The 25,486-nt window shown below is 45.8% G+C and overlaps 1 protein-coding gene and 1 non-coding gene across 3 annotated transcripts; one reads left to right on the forward strand and one right to left on the reverse strand.

Moving 5' to 3' along the window:
• Fam76a (family with sequence similarity 76 member A) lies at nucleotides 1-25,486 on the forward strand. 2 transcript variants are annotated; one of them, XM_021643974.2, is made up of 9 exons: nucleotides 2-173; nucleotides 1,432-1,496; nucleotides 4,731-4,785; nucleotides 5,673-5,825; nucleotides 9,270-9,427; nucleotides 12,332-12,418; nucleotides 18,693-18,828; nucleotides 22,640-22,741; nucleotides 23,433-25,486. In XM_021643974.2, the coding sequence occupies exons 1-9, from the start codon at nucleotides 93-95 to the stop codon at nucleotides 23,517-23,519; spliced, it is 924 nt and encodes a 307-aa protein (XP_021499649.1). In that variant the 5' UTR covers nucleotides 2-92; the 3' UTR covers nucleotides 23,520-25,486. The 2 variants fall into 2 exon arrangements, with proteins under 2 accessions (XP_021499657.1, XP_021499649.1); XM_021643982.2 differs by lacking the exon at nucleotides 12,332-12,418 and having other exon boundaries at nucleotides 1-173.
• LOC132653289 (U6 spliceosomal RNA) lies at nucleotides 14,883-14,985 on the reverse strand. Its single transcript, XR_009591065.1, has one exon. It is a non-coding gene; the product is annotated as a U6 spliceosomal RNA (small nuclear RNA).

Below are 25,486 nucleotides of genomic sequence, written 5' to 3' on the forward strand. Positions count from 1 at the left end.
TGCGCAGCCCGCGGCCGGCCGCCGCCGCCAGGTTGCGCCTCAGACTGTCAGATAAAGCGGCGGGCGGGCGGCGAGCGCGGCCCGGGCCGGACATGGCGGCGCTCTACGCCTGCACCAAGTGCCACCAGCGCTTCCCCTTCGAGGCGCTGTCTCAGGGGCAGCAGCTGTGCAAGGTGCGCGGGCTGGGGCGGCGGCCGGGAGCTGGGGACGCTCCGGGCGCGGCTCGGAACTCTCGGTCCCGCCGGGACGCCCGCCGGGGTCCCCTCGGGCCGGGTGTGGCCGGCCCGCCTCCCCCGGGGAGCGGCGTGGGAGATCCCGGGCCCGGGCGCAGGCCCCGGCAGCCGGCGTGTCCCGGTGCTTAGCAACGGCGGGGGTTTCTTCTGGGCCCCGGGGAGGTCGCGGGGAGGGGACGGCGAGTCTCCTGTCTGTCCCCGACTGGGTCCGCCCTCTCCCCTGCCCCGGTGGCCCTGGGTGCAGAATGAGGAGGGCCCGGGGGTCCCCCTCTCCCGGCTGTGATTGAACCCCGGAGTCAGGTGCTGTCTGGGAGCGTGTCTCGAACTTGCACTCTTGATGGGCACTTTTAAGCCAGTCGCAAAGTTGGAGGTGGCGAGCCATCATGACGGAAAAATGAAGAAAAAAAAAAAAAGTATCCGAATGTAGCCTTGGAGCGCACAAATCAAAAGACTTTTTAGCACCTAGTTGGTAGCCTTCCGCCTTGCCCTTACCATTTTTAACCCCCTAAATGGTAACGTTTGTTTGTTTGTGAACAGAGCAACAATTAAGTCAGCAAGCTCGAGGGAAGTTGCCATTGACAAATTCTGATATTTCTCAGTGTGTGTCCACTGTGTAGCACACACACACAAATGCTCATATCTTTTCCTTCAGCCACTGTGTTCACTGTGTCTGAATAATTGAGTGCCCCTTTGGACATAAAAACCATGATTTAAAAGTTTGTTCTTGAGGCAGGGTCTTCTCATTTGTAGCTCCTGGAACTCTTAAGAGATCCGACTGCCTCTGCCTCCCAAGTGCTTGGATTAAAGTGGGGTGCTGCCTAAGACTGTAGGATTTTTTTTAAGGAATTTTTGTAAACAAACACTTTTAATCTGTTGCCTTCGTTTCACAAGTAATCCTCCTCCGTATCCCACAATGGTAGACTTGGGCATTAGGGTGTCTAATCGCCAATCCAGGGCTTTGTCGCGCATATATTTGTTTTACTATTTATGAGTAATTCATACAAATTCCTACTCCCACATCAACAGCAGGGAAGTGACTCCGGTATTACAGAGGAGGAAAATAAGGTACAGAGAGTGGAGTGACTCACTGGAGCTTAGTGGCTGCGCCAGGAGTGTTAGTGCCCAGGTCTGCGCCTTCCTCCTGAAGGCTGCTGCGGCTCCCCAGGGCCTGTTCACATGCTCTCCTCCTCTGTTCCAGGAATGCCGGATTGCTCACCCTGTTGTGAAGTGTACCTACTGCAGGACAGAGTACCAGCAGGAGAGGTAGAGTTCTGGTGGACCCCAGTGACAGGGGGGTTTTGTTTTTCTTGCTGTTTTGTTATATAGGTTGGTTTGTTTGGAGACCGGTCTTTCTCTTCAGCCTCCCTAGGGCCAGGGCTAAAAGTGTGAGCCACCACAGCTGCCCTGGGAAATGGAAATCGGTCTGGGTGTGGTGGATCACATCTTTTTGGTGGGTCACATCTTTAATACCGGCAGTCCTGTTGGCTGGAGAGATGGCTAAGTGCTTAAGGGCATGCAGCTGCTCCTCCAGAGGACCAGACAATTAGAGACACCCATATCAGATTTCTGACAACCCGTAAATCCAGTTCCAGGGGGATCCAACTCCTCTGGCCTCTATGGGCAGCTGCGTAGACATGGATATACCTACAGAACACACATTTTAAAAAAACAGTAAAATAAAAAAAAAATATGCCAGGCATAGTGGCACAGGTATTTAATCTCCGTGCTCAGGAGTCAAAGGCAGGAAAATCTCTGAGTTCCTGGCCAGCCTAGTTAACATAGTCAGCTCCAGGACAGCCAAGGCTATATCTCCATCTGTCTGTCTGTCTGTCTGTCTGGAGAGCTCCTTTCTGTTGTTTTTTTGAGACAGGGTTTCTCTATGTAGTCTCTTGTGCACGCCACCACACCCTGCTGACCCTGTTTTATACGTAAAGTCAAAAATAGCAGCATGAGCCAGTGGGGTAGCGCTCAGGCTGATTCTCTTGAGTTCGAGGCCAGCCTGGTCTACAAAGCAAGTCCAGGACAGCCAGGGCTACACAGAGAAACCCGGTCTTGAAAACCCTGAAACAAAAACAACAGTGTTCCTTTGCTCCATTAATTGCAGTACTGGAGAAATAGGCTGTCTGGTCTCAGAGTGAAAGTTCGAGGCCAGCTATACACAGTGAGACAATGTCTTAAAAATAAAATGTAGCCAGGTGCTGTTGGGACATGTCCTTAGCCCCAGCCCTGAGTTCGAGGCCAGCCTGGAATACATAGTGAGTTCCAGGACAGCCAGGGCCACACAGAAACCTTGTCTCGAAAACCTAAAAGAAAATAAACTGTGAATAGATTTTTTTTTTCCCTTTTAAAGTTTCTGCTTATATTTTATATAGACATAGGGCTGTAATGATTGTGTTGTAGCATTTGTTTATTTTTCAGTTGGATGAGGTCTTGGTACATAGATGAGAGTAGTCCTTTTCTTTTAAGTTTTATGTTTATTGTTAAGTGTGTTAGTGAGCTCAGCTGCTGGTGAAATAGTGACCCACCCAACGTGGGTGCTGAACCTGAACTTGTGTTCTCTGGAAAAGTAAAAAGTGTTCTTAACTAGGCATCTCTCTAGTCCTAGGATGGTGTCATGCGCAGAGATCCGCTTGCTTCTGCCTCTGTAGTGCTAAGATCAAAGGCATTACCAGCTAAAACATACAAATATGTAGTCAGTTACATTACAGACAAATTACGAAGTTCCTGCATATTAAGGAGTATATAGTATGCAAATTATTTCCTATATACTACCGATTGTTTGCTTAGATTTTTATTTTATTAGTGTAGTTTGCTGCCACTTTGAAAAAAGAAGTGGGGAGTCCAGCGCTGTGGTGCAGGTCTGTAATCGCAGGGGCTGGTGAGACCTTGACTCAGATCAACAAAGGTAACCACGGGTACAATGATCAAGGATCTGAAAAGTAAATGACAGGCAGCTTTATTGTTTGTTTTGTTGTTGTTCACCCCAGTCCCCAAGACAGGGTTTGTGTGTAACAGCCCTGGCTGCCCTGTAGACGCGGCTGGCCTGGAATTCACAGAGATCCGCCTGCCTCTGCCTCCTGAGTGCTGGGATTGCAGGCGTGTGCCACTGCACCCTGCTGACATACGACTTTAAACACTCAAGTAGGCTGGTTGAGCACTCAGAGCGCGAGAGAGATCCTGTCTCATAAAAACAACAGAAAGCACACAGGTACACAAAAAGCTCTCTCACACACAAATACCAGCAGTCTCTTAATTTTGGCACTGGAGTAGCAAGCCTGGTAGACATAATGAGCTACAGGCCAACTAGCAAAGCTATGTCCCTAGACCCTGTGTCCAAAACCAAAAAGCCTGTAACTCAGCTTCAGAGAATGAGAACAGCTAGGGGCACTTCCTTTGCTGTACTTACAGCACAGAGACACATACATACAGATAATTAAAAGTTGGCTTGGCAAATACTTTTTTTTTTCCTGAATGTCTGGGGTCAAAGTTGGGGCCTTACATGTGGTAGGCAAGTGATCTCCTTCCGGACTACGTCCACATAAGTCCCTGGGATTACAGACTTGTACCATCATGTCCTGAGTTTCTATTTAATTATGTTTTCTGTTCTGACGTGTTTAGTTTTTCTTTTTGTCATTGTATTCTTTTCTTTCTTTTTCTGTTTTTTTTCAAGACAGGGTTTCTCTGTGTAGCCCTGGGTATCTTGGAACTCATTCTGTAGACCAGGCTGGCCTTGAACTCAGAAATCCTCCTGCCTCTGCCTCCTGAGTGCTGGGATCAAAGGCACACGCCACTACCAACCTGCATAACTTATGTTTTATATGAAAATGAATTTTCCGTGGGCAGGTTGCTTCGCTCCAACATCACGACCTTTAGCTCTTCACAAGGCAAAGGAAGTGTTTATTTTGGACAGTGGCTGACTAAGAGGAATCGCAGATACTAAGTATTTGCCCACAGCATGTATTTCCCATGTCTCATTTCCATGCCCTTCCCTGCTGAAGAGAGTATAGGCTAAGATAATGTGTCGGTCTCAAATTCATGTCGCAGGTATACACCCTCGCAGGTATACTCATCTGAAGCCTAGAGAATTAGTCTCTTTCCTCGTATTTCCTTCTGGTTTAATGCCGTGTTTTGAGGGCCTTCTCTATATATGATAGTTTTAAAGACGGCATAGTTAAAGCCGGTCATGTGGTCTCACATCTGTAGTGCTAGCATTGAGGAGGCAGAGGCAGGAGGTCACAGCCGTTCTCAGCTGCACAGTGAGTTTGCGGCCAGCGTGGGCCCCATGAGGAAAATGCCGATCCTGGGGCGGGGGATGAGACACACGGCATTACCTGAGGTAACTGATTGTCTGTCTAAACTGAGTTGTCATGGTTAGTTGACTAAATGTCCAGACTCTGTCAGCTGACCCCTAGTACCTTAGCAATGACGAACTTCTTGGATTTCAGAGGAACATTTTCAGATGTTCTATGAAAGTCTGTTTCATTTTTTCTTTAACAGTAAAACCAATACAATATGCAAGAAGTGTGCTCAGAATGTCCAGTTGTATGGAACGGTAAGTAGAATTTCCCTAAACCAAAATCTTAACAGGAGTGAGTGCTTAGATTTCCTTAGAACTTAACTTTCCGGGCCTGGAGCAATGGCTCAGTGGTCAAAAGTACTTGTTCCCAGAGGACCACATGGTGGCTGACAACTCTACTTCCAGGGGATCTGATGCCTCCTCCTAGCTTCTGCATGCAGTGTACTCATGTAATGTACATACAGACACGTATAAAATAAAACATTTCCAAATTAGATATATATAATTTTACCTTCCTTTTTGTTCCCCTTCCCCTTCTCCTCTTTTCTCCCTTCTTTCCTGATGTCACAGGTCAGCTTTGTGGTGTTAGTTCTCTCCTTTGTAAGTTCTGGGGATTGGCAAGCTCCTTTGCACGCTGAGTCGTCTCTTTGGTTGGTTTTTGGTTTTTTTTTTTTTTTTTTTTTTGAGTCAGGGTCTCACTATGTGGCCCCGGCTGTCCTGGAACTCCCTCTGTACACTGCTAGCCTCAAACTCACAGAGATCCCCCTATGTCTGCCTCCTGATTGCTGGGATTGAAAGTGTGCATCACCATGCCTGGCCTGTTTTTGTTTTTGTTTTGAGACAGTGTCTCATGTAGCTCAAGTTGGCCTCAAACTCAACTGTGTTCTATTGGATTCTTGTTGAAGTCTCATCCTGGACACTCGTGGGTTTTCATTGTTATTTTTTTATTTAAAAATCAGTAATCCTATGGGGGGGTTACTTTTTATGGTGCTAAGAATTGGGCTTCTTTTGAGCACTTAGGAGCAAATGATGTTGGGAACACATGTTTACCCTGTGACATGAACTACAAAGTAGGAATTATTACTATAAAAAAAGGCCAGTAGTTTATGATATACCTAACTTGATCCTTTTTTGTCTCTAAGCCTAAGCCTTGTCAGTATTGCAACATAATTGCAGCATTTATTGGGAATAAATGCCAACGCTGCACAAATTCAGAGAAGAAGTATGGACCCCCGTATTCTTGTGAACAGTGCAAGCAGCAGTGTGCATTTGACAGGAAAGATGATCGAAAGAAGGTAAGTTGCTGTCTCCTCCTCTTCCTCTTCCTCCTCTTTCTCCTCTTTTGTCTTGTTTTATTTTATTTTATATTTAAATTAAATTGGGCCAAATCAAGTGGGCATAATTCTGAGATCCTTTCCTGCTTCTGTTACTGACCTTGAAGAGTTAGGCTTTGTTTCTTTGTTTTTTTGGTGGTTGTTGTTTGTTTGTTTTAGGATTGGGTTGTACTATTGTCTCTGCTTGAAACCCTCTGGTGGCTTCATTTCTACTCAAGTAAAACCAAAACTCTTCCACGCCTGCCAGGTCTTACCCTACCCAGCACTCAGTTTCCTCCTGTATTCGCCCACCTGTGACCACGTGGGCTTCCTTTCACTCTTCAGGCATCCCAGGTTCTTTGTGCTGGCCATGCTTCGCTTTATGCAGCCTTTTCCAGAAAGTTCGGATTGGTTTCTTTGCTTGTAATTTGGATGACACCTCTTTAAAGGAACCTTTTTGTGGGAAGGAAGAGGTGAGACAAGGTCTCATGTAGCCTTGGCTAGCCTTGAACTTTCTCTGTAGCTGAGGAAGACCTGCTGGAGACATTCTGTAGTTTCCTCGGTTCTAACTCACATTCCTTCATTGTCTTCATAATGTGTCCTTATAGAAATTACATTCTGTATTCCATGTTTCTCATCCCATTAGGTTGTGAGCTCTTTCTCCATCTTTTTTCTCTCTTGATATTCTGGTGGCCTGGACACAGTAAGGAGGTGGTAAGGAAATACTTAGGAACAAAGAATGTAGTTAGTAGTCCTGACGCTCTTGTCAATGCCAGTGAAACGTTTGGGCTCTCAAGGCTTCCTCTTGCTAATTATTAAATTATAGTAGAGGGATGTAACTTTCGTTGATGAGCATATTTCTGCCTGCCAGCCGGGCACCTTCCTTAAATAAGACGCTGGAAAAGCTGTGTTAGTAATCAGTAGATACCTTTAGTGCTGTTCTTCCCCGGACTACAGAGATGGCTCAGAGGAGGAGAGCACTGGCTGCTCTTCCAGAGGCCCCAGTTTGATTCCTAGCACCCACATAGATGCTCACGGCTGTCTGTATCCAGTCCCAGAGAATCCAACATACATGCACATACATGGTACACAGACATACATGAGGCAGAACATGAATACATATAAGATAAAAAATAAAGGGACAAAAGGACTCTATCCACTTCCAGGGAAGGGAGCTGCTTGGGCTTTGTAGCACCCTAGATCTGAGTTGAGTCCTGTCTCGTTCCAGAGCTAGCTGAATGATCTTGGGCAAGTTGTTCTCATATGTGTCCATTTCTTTTTCTTTCCTGATGGGAATAACAGCTACAGCAGAGAAACAGGGAGACTGAATGAGGTAGTTATAGAAAATAGCTTTTCTGTTTTGTTTGTTTGAGACAAGCTCTCACTGTGTAGCCCTGGATGGCCTTGAACTCACAGCTATCTGCCTGCTCTGCCTCCTGAGTTACGGTTTGAGCCGCCACAATCGGCTTTTGTATGCTTTTAAGATACGGTTTTCTGTAACCCAGACATCCTTGTACTCTCTCTGTAGTAAGAGTGGCCTGAATTCCTGGTCCTCTTGCCTGCATCTTCTGGATTATGAGCGTGTGTCACCACACTGAAATTAAAAAAAAAATTTTTTTTTTAAAGATTTATTTATTATGTATACAATGTTATGCCTGCATGCATGCCTGCAGGCCAGAAGAGGGCACTGGATCTCATTGTAGATGGTTGTGAGCCACCATGTGGTTGCTGGGAATTGAACTCAGGACCTTTGGAAGAGCAGCCAGTGCTCTTAACCTCTGAGCCATTTCTCCAGTCCAATAAAAAATTTTTAATTCAAATTTTATTTTTTATTTAAAAATATTTTAAGTTAGGCTAGGCAGTGGTGGTATACCTTTAATCCCAGTACTCAGGAGGCAGAGATATGTGGATATCTGAGTTTGAGGCCAGCCTGGTGAGGTCTACAGTGAGTTCCAGGACAGCGAGGGATACACAGAGAATCCCTGTCTCAGAAAAAACAAAGAACAAATTTAAGCTAAAATACAGTTACATCCTTCTCCCCACTTCTCTTTCCTCTCCCTTCAACCTCGGCTATATTCCCTTCTTCCTCCCTCTCAAGTTTCAGGCCCTCTTCCTTGTAACTGTTACAGACCTACTTATAAACACATAAATATATAACAATACGCTCAGTCCATTTACTGTTATTTGTGTGTATATTATTTCAGAACTGACCGCTTGGTACTGGGTAACGATTAGGGGGCTCATCCCTGGCAAACATTATTTCTCCTGCTTTCAGCATTCCTTAGTTCCCTGTAGTCTAGATAAAATTACTAATTTTTAAAAAATATTTATTTATTATGAATACAATGTCTGTCTGCATGTACACCTGCCGGCCAGAAGAGGGCACCAGATATCATTATAGATGGCTGTGAGCTACCATGTAGTTGCTGGGAACTGAACTCGGCACCCCTGGAAGAGCAGCTGGTGCTCTTAACCTCTGAGCCATCTCCCCAGCCCCTAAAATTATTCATTTTGAGCCTGGCACATAACTTAGTAAGTGATTTCTGTAATTTAAAAATCTTGTTTGTATTAGTATTGCTAATTTTTAATAATTTGCTAATTTTCATTGTCAAATTTGTCATGTTCCTATTTTATTAATTACAATCCTTCCCTAAGCATTGGCTTTTTGTTTTTGTTTTTTGAAACAGGGTCTTAATTCAGTTGCCTGACTTGGAACTCACTTTGTCACACAGGCTGGCCTTAGCCACTATACCTGTCTTGGATTGTTTTTTTCAAGCAGAGTTAGAGTTTAATGGGAAAAGGTGCTGGGGGCTTAGGGATTAAGAGCTCTGGCTGCCCTCACAGAGGACCTGGATTCAGTTCCCAGCTCCCTCATGACAGCGCTTAATCACCTGTAACTCCGGCCCCTCTTCTGACCTCCAGAGGCACCAGGCATGCGTGTGCTACACAGGCACTCATGCAGACAGAACACCCACACACATAAAATAGGATAAATCTAAAATGTTTTTGTTTTAAAGGTGTTGGTTCAGGTACGGTGGCACATGTCCTTAATCCCGGCACATAGGAGGAAGAGGCAAATGGATCTCCGTGGACTACGTAGTGAGTTCCTGGTGAGACCTATCTCAAAAGAAAAAAAAAAGTTTCTCTCTGTAGCCCTGGCTGTCATGGAACTCGGAACTCGCTCTGTAGATCAGTTTGGCCTCAAACTCAGAGATCTCCTCCTGAGTGCTGGGATTAAAAGCATGTGGCATAAATTAATTTTTATGTGTGTGGCTCATGTACATCGTCACCGAGTCCTCTGTGACTTGCCCCACGCCCACACAGCTTGCACGGGGCAGCGGCTCCAGCGGCCCTGGCTCACGGTCTTCATGCTCGTGGTCTCAGCACTGATCTTACCTCCTCCTCCTAATTTGTCTCATCTTCCAGGTAGATGGGAAGCTGCTGTGCTGGTTGTGTACACTGTCGTACAAGCGCGTCCTTCAGAAGACCAAAGAGCAGAGGAAGCACCTGAGCAGCTCTTCTCGGGCCAGCCACCAGGAGAAGGAGCAGTACAGCCGCCTGAGTGGTGGCAGCCACTACAACAGGTAACCCCAGGTGCACAAGAGGACCATAGGAGCTGGGAGGGCAGGGACCACGTTTCTGCACTCCATCAAGGAGATGCCATCTCGTAGACGCTTCCCTGTTGTTACCAGCCTTTAGGAAGCCTCTTGCTTGCTCTGCTTTATAGTTCCCATGTCTCCGAGGGCCACGGAGGTCTCTGTATCATGTCTTTAAGGTCTGTGCAATTCAACTTTGTCTTGCATAATCTCTTCAGGATTGGATATTTTGCTTTCTGGCTAGGGACAGTATTTTGGACAAATAGTTGATAGGTATTCTAGACTTTTTCAGGGTGGGAGCCAGTCAAAAATGTCCTTTTGTTGATGGCAGAAACTTCCTTTTAGAGTATGTACAGTAACACTGAGAATTGAAGCTTTAGGTTTAATCCCGTCTCTAGCAAGTTTTTTCATGGACAATGAGGAAGAGAAAAGTGTTACCTCTCATAGGGTTATTGTGAAGGCAGATTACATAGTACATGAATAGCAGTTTGTTTTCTAATGACAGTATTCAATGGGTTTTAGCTGTTTTTTGTTATTACTGTCATTAAGGGTTTGTTTGTTCTCTAGGCATTATTAAGGACTCTCGTGGGCCAGGCACTCTGCTGGGAATTCAGAGACGAATAAAAGCCATGCTGCTCTCGGTAGTGTGCCGTTTGGTAGAGAAGACAGACTTGTAATCAAATCATTGCAGGCTAATGTAGTGGCCACTACTTTAAAAACCTGTCAAGGTTCAGGCAGGAAACAGTTTTAATTAACTGCCTGGGAAGTCAGGAAGACTGGCTTGGAGAAGAGCCTGCCTCGACTATCCCAGATGCATTAGCCCTGTTAAGTGAGGATGAGGCATCCTCGTACAGGGACTAGTGCTTGCAGAGGACCAGAGGATGTGAACCCACACAGAGCCCCTGAGAATATCAGACCATTGTGTTTCTGGAAACTGTAGAAGGAGGAATGGGCCCTGCTCCCCTCATCAGGGCCAGTGGGCAGCCACTGAGGGGCCCATGCAAGGGAAGGGCCCAGCCTATGTTGGCAGCAATCGCCCTGACTGTAGAGAAGGCACTGAAAGAAAAGGTGGCTGAGGACTGGGGTAGAGGCCAGTGTAGTGCTTGCCTGACATTCTCAAGGCCTTGGATTCACACCTCTTCCCGGTGGGGCTGTTCTTTTTGTGTAATTATAGGTAAGCTTAGAAATGTTACAGGAAGGCCGGGCATGGTGGCGCACGCCTTTAATCCCGGCAGAGGCAGAGGCAGAGGCAGAGGCAGGTGGATCTTCGTGAGTTCGAGGCCAGCCTGATCTACAAAGTGAGTCCAGAACAACCAGGGCTATTGCACAGAGAAACCCTGTCTCAAAAAAAACAAAAAACAAAAACAAAAGCCCAAATAAACAAAAAGAAATGTTACAGGAACCTCACCTCAGCCTGGAGGTTGAGGTAACCTTAGCACTCGAGGTAGAAGCAGAAGGCTCAGGAGTTCAAGGCCAGCCACAGCTACATGATGCCCTCTGTCATGCCCTCACATAATCCAACTTCTCCCACCCTTACCCCCACCACACACATACAAAGAGCCATCCTGAGCCCATGCCTCAAGAAAGTAAGAAGGTACTTTGGAGTGAAGATTATAAGAAATGTATCAATACATATTGGTAGTTGCTGAGTCAATAAAGGATAGTTCTCAGGTTTCTCATGTGGATGAACAGATATAACTTAAAAGAAAAAACCAGGAAGGGGAGGAGGAGGTTCCATTTTCGAAATGCTTTGTTTGAAGTTCTAGCAGAATTGTTTATAGCTGAGCCGGGAACTGCGAAGACTCAAACATGAGTCAGTACTAGTACATTAAAAAAATCACTTAGACCAGGCATGTTGACGCATGGGAGTCCAGGACAGCCAAGGCCACACAGAGAAACTCTTAAAAACAGTAACAGTGAAAATCACTTAGAATCCAGCAATGGCAGTACAGTGCTTTTAATGCCAGCACTCAGGAGGCAAAGGCAGGTGGATCTCTGTGAGTTTGAGGCCAGCCTGGTCTATAGAGTGAATTCCAGGACAGCCAAGGCTACAAGGCTACACAGAGAAACCCTGTCTCAGAGAAAGAAAGAAAAGAAAACCTCACTAGGCGTGGAGATGATTTTATATCAAGAGCTGTGCGGCCTCACTAAGTTTCATTCAGTAGGGTGTCTGGAGTCTGCGTGTGGCCCCAGGGTTTCAGGATTCTAGTGGAGGTGAGCCCAGGAAGCAGCGTTTCCCTTCCCTGTAAAAACCATGCTGTTTGATGTATAACTTAAGAGCAAAAACTGAGAACAGATGTTGAAGCATTCAGTATTTTAGAAGCAGGAAGCAGCCATCCTCAAAATAGGATATCTGAGTGATCAAAAGTTCCAAGAATGATAGAGTAGCCACTGGGATCCCATGCTGAAGAGTCAGGGAAGAAGTGTAAGTAGCTGAGGAGGTGGCCCAGCAGTTAAGAGCACTTCCAGAGGTCCTGGGTTCATTTCTCAGCACCTACAGGGTGGCTGAGGTCCTGTGATTTTTAATCCAGGGGAAACTGGCAACCTGTGCGTCCAAGCATCCAAACCTATAAACTCACTTTTAGGCCAGGTATGGTGGCTTACACCTTTAATCCCAGCACTTGGGAGGCAGAGGCATGTGGATCTCTGTGAGTTCAAGGCAAGCCTGGTCTACAAAGTGAGTCCAGGACAGCCAGGGCTAGCTACACAGAGAAACCCTATCTCAAAAAAACCAAAAACCAAAACAAACAAACCACCTCAGTAGATTTTATTAATCAAAAATAATGAGCTGTTGGACAGAACAAATTGTTGGTCCATTTGACAGACTTTCCTTGGAGTGTTTTATTAATCTTTGATTTCTAATGTGTCTCTCTCTCTTTTTGCCATCAAAAGCCAGAAAACACTTTCTACATCTTCAATTCAAAATGAAATCCCAAAGAAAAAATCCAAGTTTGAGTCAATCACAACTAACGGAGACAGGTGAGCCAGTTGAAGTGTGAGTGCCCGCACATTTGGAATGCACACACAGGTCTTGAGCACACTGGAGAGTGCACCGTGCAGCTAGCCAGGGTCCTGAGCGGCCAGGTAGAAGTGCTGTGCTAGTCACCTTATAGTTGAGAGAGAATTGATACTGAGAGCTGGTTATCAATTGATATAAGAATTTAGGTGTCATGGTGGCTCATGCCTGTAATCTCAAAACTTGGGAGGTTGAGGCAGGTGGGAAGCCTTGAGTTCAAGGCCAGACTGATGTAAATAAATAGTCCCAGGCCACCCTGGACTAGAGATTGAGGCTCTGCCTCAAAAAAAAACATAAATAAGGTATTTGAGTGTGATGGCACACTCCTTTAATCCAGCACTAGGGAGGCAGAGGCAGATAGATCTGTGTGAGTTCAAAGCCAGCCAGGGCTACATAGTGAGACCCTCTTCCGAAAAAAAGCATATATTTACAACTAGCAACTGCATTAACTGCAGTTAAATTCTTCAGTCCACTAAGGAAGTCTAAGAAGTGAGGTGCTGAAACGTTCTGTGTGGTCTGTACCTGTAGCCTCCTCTGGGAAGAGTTGGTTTAGAGACAGAACAGAGGCAGGGTGAAGGCAGGGCTGCATGTCTGTCAGAATGTTCCACGCTTCTTTGGACCTTTTCCTACTGATGCTGGGACAGGCAAGGATGAGATACCGTTCGGTGTTTTTGTTTCATTTTGGCCTAAATTCATGTTTTCCTTCCGGGTTTCCTCTGTCCTCCTCAGCTGTGCTTCCTCTCATGCGCTGCTTTGTCCTAATACTCAGAGTCCATCTGTGTGGTGCAGTGGGCCGCTTTCCAGCAGAGTCTTGGAGCCATCCATTCTCCTGTTCCTCCAGGCCCAGGCATCCTGAAGTGAGACCACCTCACACTTCCCCAAAGGCCTTGGACTCTTCTCCACTCTGAAAACTGGCCTTCACAGCACTCCCTCCCAACCAGTGTGGCCAAGAGGGTCTTTGCAGGGCTGGCTGCTGCTTTCTCTCATAGAACGTAAAGTCTGGAGGCTACTCTTCCCTGTCGTATTCTTTATTTACTTGATTTCAGGTCCTACCAAGGTAGTGTTTGTTGACACTAGTTTAATTGGTTTTCAACTTCTTGAATCCTCTGGAAATGCTTACCTTTTTCAGATTGTATGTGGGAAAGAACTATGCAGACCAATGTTCTGGTCCCTTCCTCTCTTCTTTTGAGCAGCTGGTCTTAATGTTCTGAAGAAAACACATGTGTCCATCTTCTTTGATGATCCTGTCAAAACTGCTTCAAGGAACAAACTTTTTGAAGCCCTAGAAATCAGGCCACTAAAGCCCAGACCTGTGCTCTCAGGTCCGTCACTTGCTTACACCCAGACTGTGTCAGTGGTCTGGGAGAGCGCATTCATAAGCTCCGGTTCAGCCAGCCCAGTCTTCAGTAGCTTTGCCTCTTCCCAGCCTATTTATTCTTTCGGTGTTGCCATTAGTCTTACTGTTGCCTTGGATGCACTAAGCTAAACCCTCAGGCTCTCTGTGTAGATTCTTGAATCACATCCAGCCACAAGTAAGGATGGCTTTTCTCAGTGGGATGCTGGTCCTTTCCTTAGCTACTTGGCCTTTTTTTCTTCTTCTCTTTTTTTTTTTTTTTTTTTTTTTGAGACAGGGTTTCTCTATGTAGCCTTGGCTGGCCTGGACTCACTTTGTAGATCAGGCTGGCCTTGAACTCACAGAGATGGGCTTGCCTCTGCCTCCCAGGTGCTGGGATTACAGGTGCAGCACCGCGCCTGGCAGCTGCGTGGTCTTTTATTACATCCTCCAGAGAGGACAGCAAAAGGTCATTTTCCCCCCGTGCTGGTTTTGTGTGTGTGTGATGGGAAAGTGCTCTGCCGCCAGGCTGTGTCTCCAGCCTCACACTAAGTGTGTGGGGGTTAGAGATAGAGTCTCGCTGTGTGCTTTTGGTTCTGGAGCTTGGTGTGTAGCCCAGGCTGACCCCAAGCTTGAGGCAGGTCACTAAGTACAGGCTATGCCACCATGTTTATCTTATAATCTGAGTCTTTAGATAATTTTTTTCTGCTGCCAGAGAAGTGTTCATCTGTAAACACATTCCCTTGGAATGTTCCCTTGTTATTAGTGCTTTTAATTACCTAGTCTGTTTACTTGCATTTCTTTGAAATATTCATAACAACAAAAAGTACATTTTGCTGGCCTTAGTTTTTGTGGGGTTTGTCCTGCTCTTTTACTTTACTTTTAAAGCATTCTGAAGCCAGGCTGGAGGTACACACCTATAATCCCAGCCAGCACTCAGGAGTGGAGGCAGGAGGATCAAGAGTTCAGTGTCATCCTAAGCACATATGGAATTGAAATCAGGAGATCATGAGACACTGTTTCAAAAAAACAACAACAAAAGAGGCATTTCTTTATTTTATATTCATTTTTAATATTCAAACAAAATTTTATTTATAAATACGGAATGACTCAGAAATTTGCATGTCCTTCTTGGACAGGGCCATGCTAATCTGTGTATTGTTCAAGTTTTAATGTGTGTGTTGCCAAAGGAAGCACTTAATATAGTGTGTGTGTGTGTGTGTGTGTGTGTGTGTGTGTGTGTGTGTAAGTGTAATGGGGGGAGGGGGAGGCATGTAGAGGGGACCTCATGTTTCCCAGGATGATTGTCCCATCTCTCCCTCCTGAGTTTTGGAATTACAAGCATGAGCCACGCTGCCAGGCTTATGTGGTACTAGGATCCAGCCCAGGGCCTTGTGTGTGCTAGGCAAGCACTCTGTCAGCTAAGGTGCTTTCCAAGCCCTAAAAATACGCACATATTTTTAGGGGTGGGAGCAGCTGCAGACTAACAGGGAGTGCTTGCTTCCTGAGTAGGTGGAGGGCCCTTAGTTTCAGTCTCCAACACTAATTTTCTTTTTTTGTTTTTTTGGTTGGTTGGGTTTTTTGAGACAGGGTTTCTCGGTGTAGCCTTGGCTGTCCTGAACTCGCTTTTTAAACCAGGTTGGCCTTGAACTCACAGCCATCTATCTACCTTCCTCTACCTCCCAGTGCTGGAATCAAAGGCACGCGCTACCCCAACCAGCTAATGGTTTATTTATTTTCATGTGCATTGGTGCTTTGTCTGTGTGGGGATGTCAGATTCCTAGAACTGGAGTTATACACAACCATGTGGGTGCTGAGACTTGAACCTGGGTCCTCTGGAAGAGGAGCCAGCCTTCTTACCTGCTGAGCCATCCCTCCAGCTCTGACTAATTTTTTTTTTTTAATTTATGGTTTTACTCTTTAATTTCTTGTGTCTTCCTCATGTTGCTTCATGACAGTTTTATGTCAGTTTTATACTGCTACATTCTCTTATTTAATATGGAGACATATTTTATTCTCTTTTTTTCTCTTTCTCATTTGAGACAGGATTTCCAGGCTGGTAGTAAATTGATAAGCAAAAAGTTAAGAAGCAGTCCTGAACTTTCTGTGGAGACGCAGGCTTGGACCTCAGGGATCTGCCTGCCTCCATCTGTGCCTCCCAGGTGACAGAATCAGTGAAGAGTAGCACAGTGCCCAGCCTCCCCTCTTGCTCACCGTCCTGTAGCTTCCCATGTGGTGGATAGGACACATTATCTTAGCTTTCTCTGATGCTTTGATACTTACACGGTGTTTTTTTTGGTTTTTTTGAGACAGGGTTTCTCTATGTAGCCCGGACTCACTTTATAGACCATGCTGGCCTCAAACTCACAGCAATCCACTTGCTTCCCAGAGTGCTGGGATTACAGGTGTGCAGCACCGCAACTGGCTACACGGTGTTTTTCTTTCAGTACCCCTGCTCAGTACTCCCTGATTCACTGGGTAAAGTGTCCCGTTTTGAGGAGTGTGAGTCAGACAGTATTTCTTCCTTGAGACAGTGCACCAGCCACTCTTCATCGACTGCTAAGTGCTAAGGGCAGTCGAAAAGCCAACTCAGTGGGGGGTAGCCAGGTACCTACAGTTTGTCATTTCCGAAGGACCTTTTAAACCTCGTTTTTTTCCCTCTGCCCTTGAGCTGTGCCTGCAGTATTGGGCTTCTTTGCGGACTTTGATGATGGCCTCGGGACCAGTGTGCTATGTCACTGCATCCTGTTTTGATTCACCCAGGGAAAATAGCTGTCTTGAGAGCAGGTCTTGCTGCATAGCACAAGCTGGCCTTGAATTTCCAGCCTCTTCGCTTCAGCCTCTTAGCACAGAACTTGTTCTTTTATTGAAAGCTTTCAGAAAAGACAGGAAATGTCTTGGAGAAGCAATAAGATCCTTGTGTGTGGAAGCAGTTGGAAAGACAAGCTTTCTACCTTGCTAATCAGTTGTTACTTTTCATTTCAAGTACTGACTGAGCTAGGATCCAGAGTCAGAGGGATCAGGCCCTGATACAGAGTAGACTGGGCTGGATTTTTCAACAGTCAGTTCTGCAAGAGTAATTCCTATGGCTGATGCTGAAGCTCAGTGTAAGGGCGTCTGCCTCTTGTGGATGAGGCCCTAGGTTCACTCCTCAGTACTGCCAATAGCAGCAGTAACAGAAATACTCTCCTAAGGAACAGGTAGAGCAGAGCATTTGGTGCTTTGGAGACAATGAAAAGTTACAGGAGATTAGCCAAGTACCCTGTGCCCTTGCTTGCTATAGCTAGGAGTTTAAATAGACTCTGTTGGGTTGGGGAAGACATGTTCTGGAGGGTATTGAAACAAATACAAGGAAACTTGTAGCTCTGAACCTGGAGGAGACGGATGGTCCTTATCCTGATGCTGGTCTTATCGTTCCAAGAGCATTGGCTCATTCTGCACTTATGCGTGTGCCTCACTTAGACCATGAGTCTAGTCTTTCTCGGATGCTTCATTCCAGGTGCTTCTCGTGGACGGGGCCGTGCTGTTAGCAGTGTTGTCCCCCAGCCCCAGCCAGAGAGTTTGCCTTGTTAACTGTGCAGCGTGTGCAGTGAGAGGCTTGCTGTGGGCAGTTTCCTCCTTAGAGAAATGCTGCACACTAGCTGCCACGTGAGATTAAGGAAAGCTCAAATGTCAAGGGGCTGTGTGCTGTTGTTCTGTTGACAAACAACAGGATCCAGTTTTGTGTATTGCTTTAAAGATTGTTGAGAGAAACTGCGTGCAGGCCTTTAATCCCAGCATGCAGGAGAGGCAGAGGCAGGTGGATCTCTGTGAGTTCAAAGCCAGGCTGGTGTACAAAGCAAAAGTACAGGGACAGCCAGGGCTGTTAACACAGAGAAACCCTGTCTTGAAAAACCAGAAGGAAAAAAAAAAAAGGCCTGTTGAGAGAAGTAAACAAAGAAAACTTCCCTGGGATTCCCTGGAGGAAGACAGGAAGCAACATTTGGCAGTGATTCCTTGTTTAGTCAGAAGCACCTTTGACACCATTGGAAATTTTGGATCCTCACCCAGGAAACTTCCTATTGTAGACTCAGAAAAGATTCTGCATATAACTTCGGAGCCTTGCAGAGTCCCTGAAATGGGAGAAATTAGGAGGGTCTGCTAAAAGGACACGGGAGTCACCAGTACTCTGATGAAATGCAGCTGTAGAAAGCATGCAGTGTAGCTGGAATCTGCCACCTCCGTCTCCTCCACTAAGCATCACAGAATTCTTTTTGTTGTTGTTGGAGACAAGGTCTCAACTGTAGCTCAGACTGTCCTGAAACTGACCATATAGCCCAGGCTGGCCTCAGACTCACGGTGGTCCTCCTGCCTCAGCATGTTGAATATTGAGATTACTGGCTACCATTGCAGCACGGGAGGCGGTCTCCATCCTTTGCACCCCATCTTCTTAGGGGAGACTGGCGGCTTCCAGGGTGGGCACCACATTTTCTTAGGAGCATTAGAATCTCTCACAGGACATTAGAGCTGAGCATGTGCTTAAACTCGCTGGTCTCTCCAGGGTTCTGGGCAGGTGTAATCACAGACAGGCTGTGTCAGCAGTGATGTGCTGGGGAGGTGTAGTGAGCCGGCAGCAGTTCCCTTGGCTTGGGGTGCCGTGTCTGTTTTGGTCCCACATGAGAAGTGGTGGGTGTATTGTTTGGGTTGGCATCATTTTCTGCTGACCACCTTTCCTATGCAGTTCAGGTCCAACAGATAGAGAGTGTGATGTGGATGAAGCGATGTGCCTGATGGCAGCAATTCAGATTGATACTGAAGCCCCTGAGTTTACCATCAAGTGACCTGGAGTAAAGGACTGGGACCTTAAGTAGAGAAAAGTTTTTTTCCAATCAATTTATGAAATTTCCCTCTCGTTCTCTATCCAGCTTTTCCCCAGACCTAGCTCTGGATTCACCAGGCACCGACCACTTTGTCATCATTGCCCAGCTGAAGGAAGAGGTGGCCACTCTGAAGAAGATGTTGCATCAGAAGGATCAGATGATCTTAGAGAAAGAGAAGAAGGTATGAGTTCATTAATGCCCTTCAGGCCGGACGTTCACAAGAGTAAGATCTGGAGAATGGGGTGTGACTCTTACCCTCTGTTGGGTACTTCCATTGGTGGCTTAAAAGAAAGCCTGTAGTCAGGTGGGGCTTCCCTGGGAAGAGGTGCCTGTTTGCCGAGGTGACTTATGGGACGGCGCTCTGTTGGTCAGTCCGCCTCAGCCTAGGGGTTCAGAGAGCTGGGTTTCAGCATTTCCAGGGAGCTCCCACTTCTCATTATTTAACGAAGCCAACGAGCATGGTATTATAAAAACCAGGTCAGGCTGAGGGTTCAGTCTCCAGCAGAGAGCATATAACAGGTGTCCGTGTGTGTGTCCAGGAGGGGCCAGGTTATTGGGGATTAACCCAGGGTCTTGTGTGTGATAGGAAATGCTGTATCACTGAACTACAGTCCTAGCTAACATACTGTTTCGTATGAGCCGTCATAGAAAGTTGCCATCTCAAGGTAGAGAAATTCCATTAACTGTGTGCCAGGCATGCTGGCACAAACCTATGATCCCAGCAGTTAGGAGCCTATGCCAGAAGATAATGAGTTCTAGACCTACCTGGACCCTGTCTAAGAAAGAAGAAAAGCCAGGTGTGGTGGCATATGCCTTTCTTCCCAGCAATCAGGGAGGCTGATGCAGAGCAGGCGAATCTCTGTGAGTTCCTCTGTGCGTTCGAGGCTAGCCTGGTCTACATAGGGAGTCCAGGATAGCAAAAGATATACTGAAAAACCCTGTCTCAAAAAAAAAAAAAAAAAAGAAGAAGGAAAAGGGGAAAAGGTGCTGAGTGAGTACAGAATTGGGATATGAAAATCCTGTTGTAATGGAAATGTTTAATACCCTCAGGCTCAAAGAACCTGATGACCAAGTCTCACCTCTCCCTGGAGTGTGCTTTTGTTTGTTTGTTTGTTTTCGAGACAGGGTTTCTCTGTGTACCCTTGACTCTCTTTGTAGACCAGGATATCCTATAACTCACAGTGATTCCTCTGCCTCCCAAGTGCTGGGATTAAAGGCATATGCCACCATGCCTGGCTTGGAGTACCCTTCTTGTTGACTATTTTTAGATTTTTTTTTTTTTTCCCTAACTATCCTGGAACTCCCTCTGTAGACCAGACTGGCCTTGAATTTAGAGATCTGCCTATCTCTTCCTCCCTGGCACTGGGATTAAAAGCATGAGCCATCGATGCCTGGCTTAGATGCCTGGCAGTCCTCTGTACCCACTGAACCACTTCCCTGACCCTTGCTCTACTTTTTGAGGTACTGTTCTTGCAGTACAGCCCTCACTTCCTGGAACTTGCCGTGTAGACCTGGCTAGTCTTGCACTGTGGCAGTCCTTCTGCTTTTCCTCCCAAGTGCTGGGACTAGAAGTACATGCTAGAACTGCATATGGATCAGGCTGGCTTTGAATTCATATCAGCTCAGGATGACTTTGAACTTCTGATCTTCTGTTTCTCTAGTTCTGGGGTTACAGGCATGTACTGCCACGCCTGGTGTAAATTGTGTAGAAGTTCCCATGCTCTCGTGCAGTTTTCAGGGCATCCTAGAGACTGAAACCAAGGCCTTGGGTGTGTTAGGCAAGCGTGTAACCACTTTGCGTCCCCAGAACCTGTCTGTCTTTCCAGTCTGCTGTGTGACTGACAGGTGACAGTCACCCACATTTCTTGGACCAAATGTGAATGGCACAGGTGGACTTCTCCACAGTAGGGAGTGCTTGCGTCCTCTGTGAAGAACTAAAAACTTGGAAAAAAAGCAGATAGCGCTTATGTCCCGTGGCTTTCAGGACCAAGAGCACATTGCCCAGTTAGGACTCCATTTTTGCCGCACTGTGCCTGCCTGTCTGTAGCCCCATCTGTGGCTGCTGTGAGGTCATCAGCCATTGAAATAACAGCCCTTGGCAGCGTATCTGTGTGACTCTGTCCATACTGTCCATCCCTTTATTGGATGCCCTTCTCTTCCCCCCTCCATGCCTGTTGCTATTATATCTCCCCTCAGTTCACCAATCACTGTCTGCATGGTTCTCCCTCTCTTGAGTTTAACGTTGGAAGTCAGCTCAGTATTAACACTGTGGTCCTCGTGGTGTAACCTCTTACACCTCAGGCTATTGTAAAGATTGGACAGAGTACAAGTTAATTTATAAAAATAATAATGCCAGCAAGATGGCTGAACAGGTGTAGGTGCTTGCCACCAAACCCAGCAACCTGGGTTTTATGTCGAGGATGTGCGTGGTAGAGAGAGCTGACTTCTTGAGTTCTCCTCTGCCGTCTGCATGCTCACCGTTGCTCTCACTCCCACATCTAAGTAGATAAGCAAATGTAACTTAGCAAATGTTTATAATAAAGTGATAGGTGACTAGGGTGGCTCAGTTGGTAAGGTGCTGGCTTTGAAAGCCTGGCAACCAGAATTGGATTTCTGAAACTCATATAAAGGCAAAAGGAGAGAATCAGCTCCATTTAGCTATTCTCTGACCTCCAGGTATGTGTTGTGCTACTTGTGGGCCCAAACATTTGATACACAAATAATAATAGGAAAAATTGTATAAAGTAATAAATGAAAATTGAATGAAGTAATAACACCAGCCTTTTGATAAGCCAGGGTCAGTTAGGAGGGGAGGAGGACCTTCCCTATCAGTGGACAAGGGAAAGAGCTTAGGGGGAGAAGACACAGGGAGGGATTAGGAGGAGAGGAGGGAGAGGGCTACAGCTGGGATACAAAGTGAATAAATTGTAATAAATAATAAAAAAATTTAAATAAAAAATAAACAAAAACAGCCTTTTGGAACTGATAGCAGTGATTACTCTCAAAACTCCTCAAACCCAGTCAACTTGTGAGTGAGCATTAGGGGTTGGTGGTACTGTCAAATCTTAAAGGTATTGGTAGTTTCAGTATGGAAAGTTTTTTGCTGTATGGAAAGTTTGTTGCTTTGGGTGTGTTTGTTTTTGACAGTGCCTCGCTGTATCGCCTACACTGGCCTTGAACTCAAGGTAGCCCTCCAACTGGGGTCTCTTGAGTGTTTAGATTGCACCTGTTCACCACCATCCTGACCCTGGCTGAAATGTTTACTCAGAGTTGGGGAGCTGGTGTGCAGCTGTAACGTGGAGGAATGTGGGTGCCTTCCCATGATTCTCTCCCTTTCTGCTTTCTTTTGTTTGTTTGTTTTCTGTATAATAAAATTTATTACTTTCACAATTTCTCGTTCCCACAGTTTCATGACATTTAGTACACTTAACATTTTTGTACAATGAATTGGAAATATTTTTACCTTAATTTTATTTTTATTAATTACAGTTTATTCACTTTGTATCCCAGCTGTAGCCCCCTTCCCCATCCCCTCCCAACCCCACCCTCTCTCCCTCTTCTTCTCCTATGCCCCTCCCCCAGTCCACCGATAGGAGAGGTCCTCTTCCCCTTCCATCTGACCCTGGTCTGTCATGTCTCATCAGAACTGGCTGCATTGTCTTCCTCTGTGGACTGGTAAGGCTGCTCCCCCTTCAGGGGAGCTGATCAAAGAGCCTGGGTAATGAAACCCAAAAAAGAAAGAAAGAAGGAGGTATTGAAGGGGAGAAGTGAAGAAAGAGGGAAGGAAAAAGGAAGAAAGGTGGTGAGCTCAGGAGTTAATGAACCTTCAGAAAAGCTTTATGGAAAAAGAGTGCTGTGTGGCTTTGATGAAGTGTGGATGGCAGGAGGGCCCTGGTTCCACTGAATTTTAAGACCGACTATTTAGATCTGAAACCACGACACCTTACCATTATCAAGGAGTTCCTTCAAGTCATTATGATACTTTTCTCCAGATTACAGAGCTAAAGGCTGATTTTCAGTACCAGGAGTCTCAGACGCGGGCCAAAATGAACCAAATGGAGAAAACCCATAAGGAGGTCACAGAGCAACTGCAGGTGAGTGTGTGGTGACCTGGTGTGCTTGCAATTGTGTTTGATAACCATCCTTAGATTTCTTTTTTCCAAATAGAGCACATGAACCTCCTTAAGACATCTTTCATTGTTTTATTTAAGTTGGGTGTGTTTTCGTCTTTTTCTCTCAAAAACTGGATTTGACAGATGTGTTCTTTGCTTTAATACACCAGATGTGCGTCCAGATGTCTCAATTGTAGATCTGCTTGTCGTGCCCATTAAGACTTTGTGGTTTGACCGTGTTGGGTACATTATCTTTTCGTAACAGTAGTCCCAAAGAGATCAAGGCTCCCCAAGTGGACCTCTGCCAGACCCTTCTTTCAAGTCACAGAACTTCCTGTTGGTCCCTTCTCAGGACTAGTTCTCCTCTCCATTTTCCTCCGGTTACATCTACACAGACAGCTGCTCTTAGCTCTTAGTGTTATTTTTTGTTGTGTTGTGTTGTTTTTCTATACAGGGTTTCTCTGTGTAGCCCTGGCTGTCCTGGAACTCGAGACCAGGCTGGCCTCAAACGCAGAGATCTGCCTGCCTCTGCCTGGGTGTTGGGATTAAAGGTGTGCGCCACCACCCGCTGCCATTCTTATAACTCACTAAACTTATTCTGCAAGGAAACACACACTATTCTGTGGAACCTGTCCTTGTGCTGACTTTATGTTTTTTTATTTTTAATTTTTAGGCCAAAAACCGAGAGCTTCTGAAACAAGCAGCTGCTTTGTCCAAGAGCAAGAAGTCTGAGAAGTCAGGCACCATAACGTCTCCGTAAAGACCCCGAGAAGGCTCCCAGCGACGACAGCCCATGCTCTGGGGTCAGGGTTGGCAACCTGGCTGTTCTCTGGGAATTGTGCTTTCTTACAAAATCTCTGTGTCCTCACCGTTACCCTTCTTTGTGCGAATGTCATGGGCTGAATGGAAACAGCTGGTTTGTGCCGAGCTATGGCTGCATGCTGAGTGTTTGGGTTTCAGACCCGCTCCTCCTCCTCCTCCTTCCACTCCCCCCCTTCGTGCTCGCCCTCTCTGTTTTAGTACTCTGTTTCCGTAGTGGTCACTACTCAGTGTTGTGTGCAGAGTTTCCGTCCACCCCACACCTGCCGTCCCCATGGGCAAGCAGTCTGTCATCAGCTGCGCGTCACTGCCACCCTCGGGACCTTGAAAACTGCCACCTTGAGACTTTGCGCAGTGAGAGATGCTTTCTCTCGCCAATAAACCTTTTGCTTCAGGGTATACTCTTGGGTTTTTCCAGGTATATTATGTATGACCTTTGTACTATGTATAGACAGAGTTTTATTTATTTTTTAAAAAGGAAACCTTTTCTTGATAAAGGAATGATGGTAGCATAGCTAGTTCTTCTTGTAAAAGCGATGCCTCCTTGAAAAAAGAAAAAAAAAAATTCCAGTCCTGCTAGCTTTTACTAAAAGAATCCAATCTTTTCTTTCCTGTTACCTTAGAGTCTTAATGCTAAGGTAAATGTTGGAGGCATAAGTATGGAGCTAAGTGCCTTTTGGAGGATCCCGTGGAAGAGCATTTGAGGAGATACTTAAGGACGGTTGCAGAGACTTGACCAGTCTGTCTTTAAGTAAGGGCAGAAGGAATGGTTGTCCAGGTTGTACTGGACACTTCCCCACTCTATCTACCCCTCCTTCTTTTACATGATTTTAAATCCCCACACTGCCACTTCTTTTTTAAAAACATACCTGTTTCTTGCTTATGTCAGCTGTCATACCAGGTTGTCATTAGAATACGTTTTTGTTTTTCAACATGAACAGATTCAAGTGGGATAAGATTTGAACTGGTGTGTTTTTTGAGGGTGGGTGAGGGTTGGTTAGGTGCGGGCTGTATGAAGGGGAGAAATCTCACTTTTCTTCCCTCCCTTCTCTCAGCCCATCCTGTGTGCTCCCTCTTTTTAATGGGAATGTTTAGGAAACAAGTGCTCCTGCCGAGTGCCCTTCTCCCACCCTGACCCAGCATGATGTTGGAAGGGATAGATTTGTATGCGGAGCCGCACTCTTCAGCCTTTGTTGAAGTGTGGAGTTAGAGCTGACCATGACGGCAGGTGACATTAGCACCACAGTCCACCAGCATTGGAGCAGTCACGTTCACTCATTCATTTGCTCTGTGGTTTGTGATGGCGTTCTCTGAAGAGACAGAGACACGGACGTGAGTGGCTCTTTCTGACAAGATGCGAAGGACCATGTCTCTGTATGACTGTCGTAGGGAATACAGTTTTCCCTTCTAAGCAGGAAAAATGCCTCGCTAAATCACTTTGTAACTTTTCCAGTGAGAAACTTTTAGGTAAAGATAAGTGATGATACAGTATTTTTCAGATACATTTGTGTTGGTTGTGGGGAAAAGAGTAGAAAAAGAACGACAGTCATGGTTTCTTAAACAAAAAGTAAGACTGAGAAATTGTGGATGTGACGTGTGACAATATACAAACGCTTATTTAGTTTTATACTACACCTTTTTTAAGGTCTTAGCATTTAATATTCAGCAAACCCATGCATTTTCTAAACTACCATGAGCTCCTGAAAGATAAAGAGGAAACCTCAGTCCTGAGATGTTGGTTTTTAAAAAAATCATGACAGCATTTTACCATGAAATTGAGTAACTTTTGGTAACACCTTCCGTTTCTTTGTATGTTTGTAATAATGGACATTTTAAAACATAGGAATGTTTTGGTTTGTACAGACTTTGACATATGTGTGTTAATAAAAATTCATATTGACTCATGAA

Source organism: Meriones unguiculatus, chromosome 3, assembly GCF_030254825.1.
Source record: "Meriones unguiculatus strain TT.TT164.6M chromosome 3, Bangor_MerUng_6.1, whole genome shotgun sequence".
Taxonomy (NCBI): Eukaryota; Metazoa; Chordata; class Mammalia; order Rodentia; family Muridae; genus Meriones; species Meriones unguiculatus.

Coding starts and splice junctions, on each gene's coding strand:
- Fam76a (XM_021643974.2), top strand. CDS start 93: ATGGCGGCGCTCTACGCCTGCACCAAGTGCCACCAGCGCTTCCCCTTC. Junction 9,428..12,331: donor GGTGGCAGCCACTACAACAG/GTAACCCCAGGT, acceptor TGCCATCAAAAG/CCAGAAAACACTTTCTACAT. Junction 22,742..23,432: donor AGGTCACAGAGCAACTGCAG/GTGAGTGTGTGG, acceptor TTTAATTTTTAG/GCCAAAAACCGAGAGCTTCT.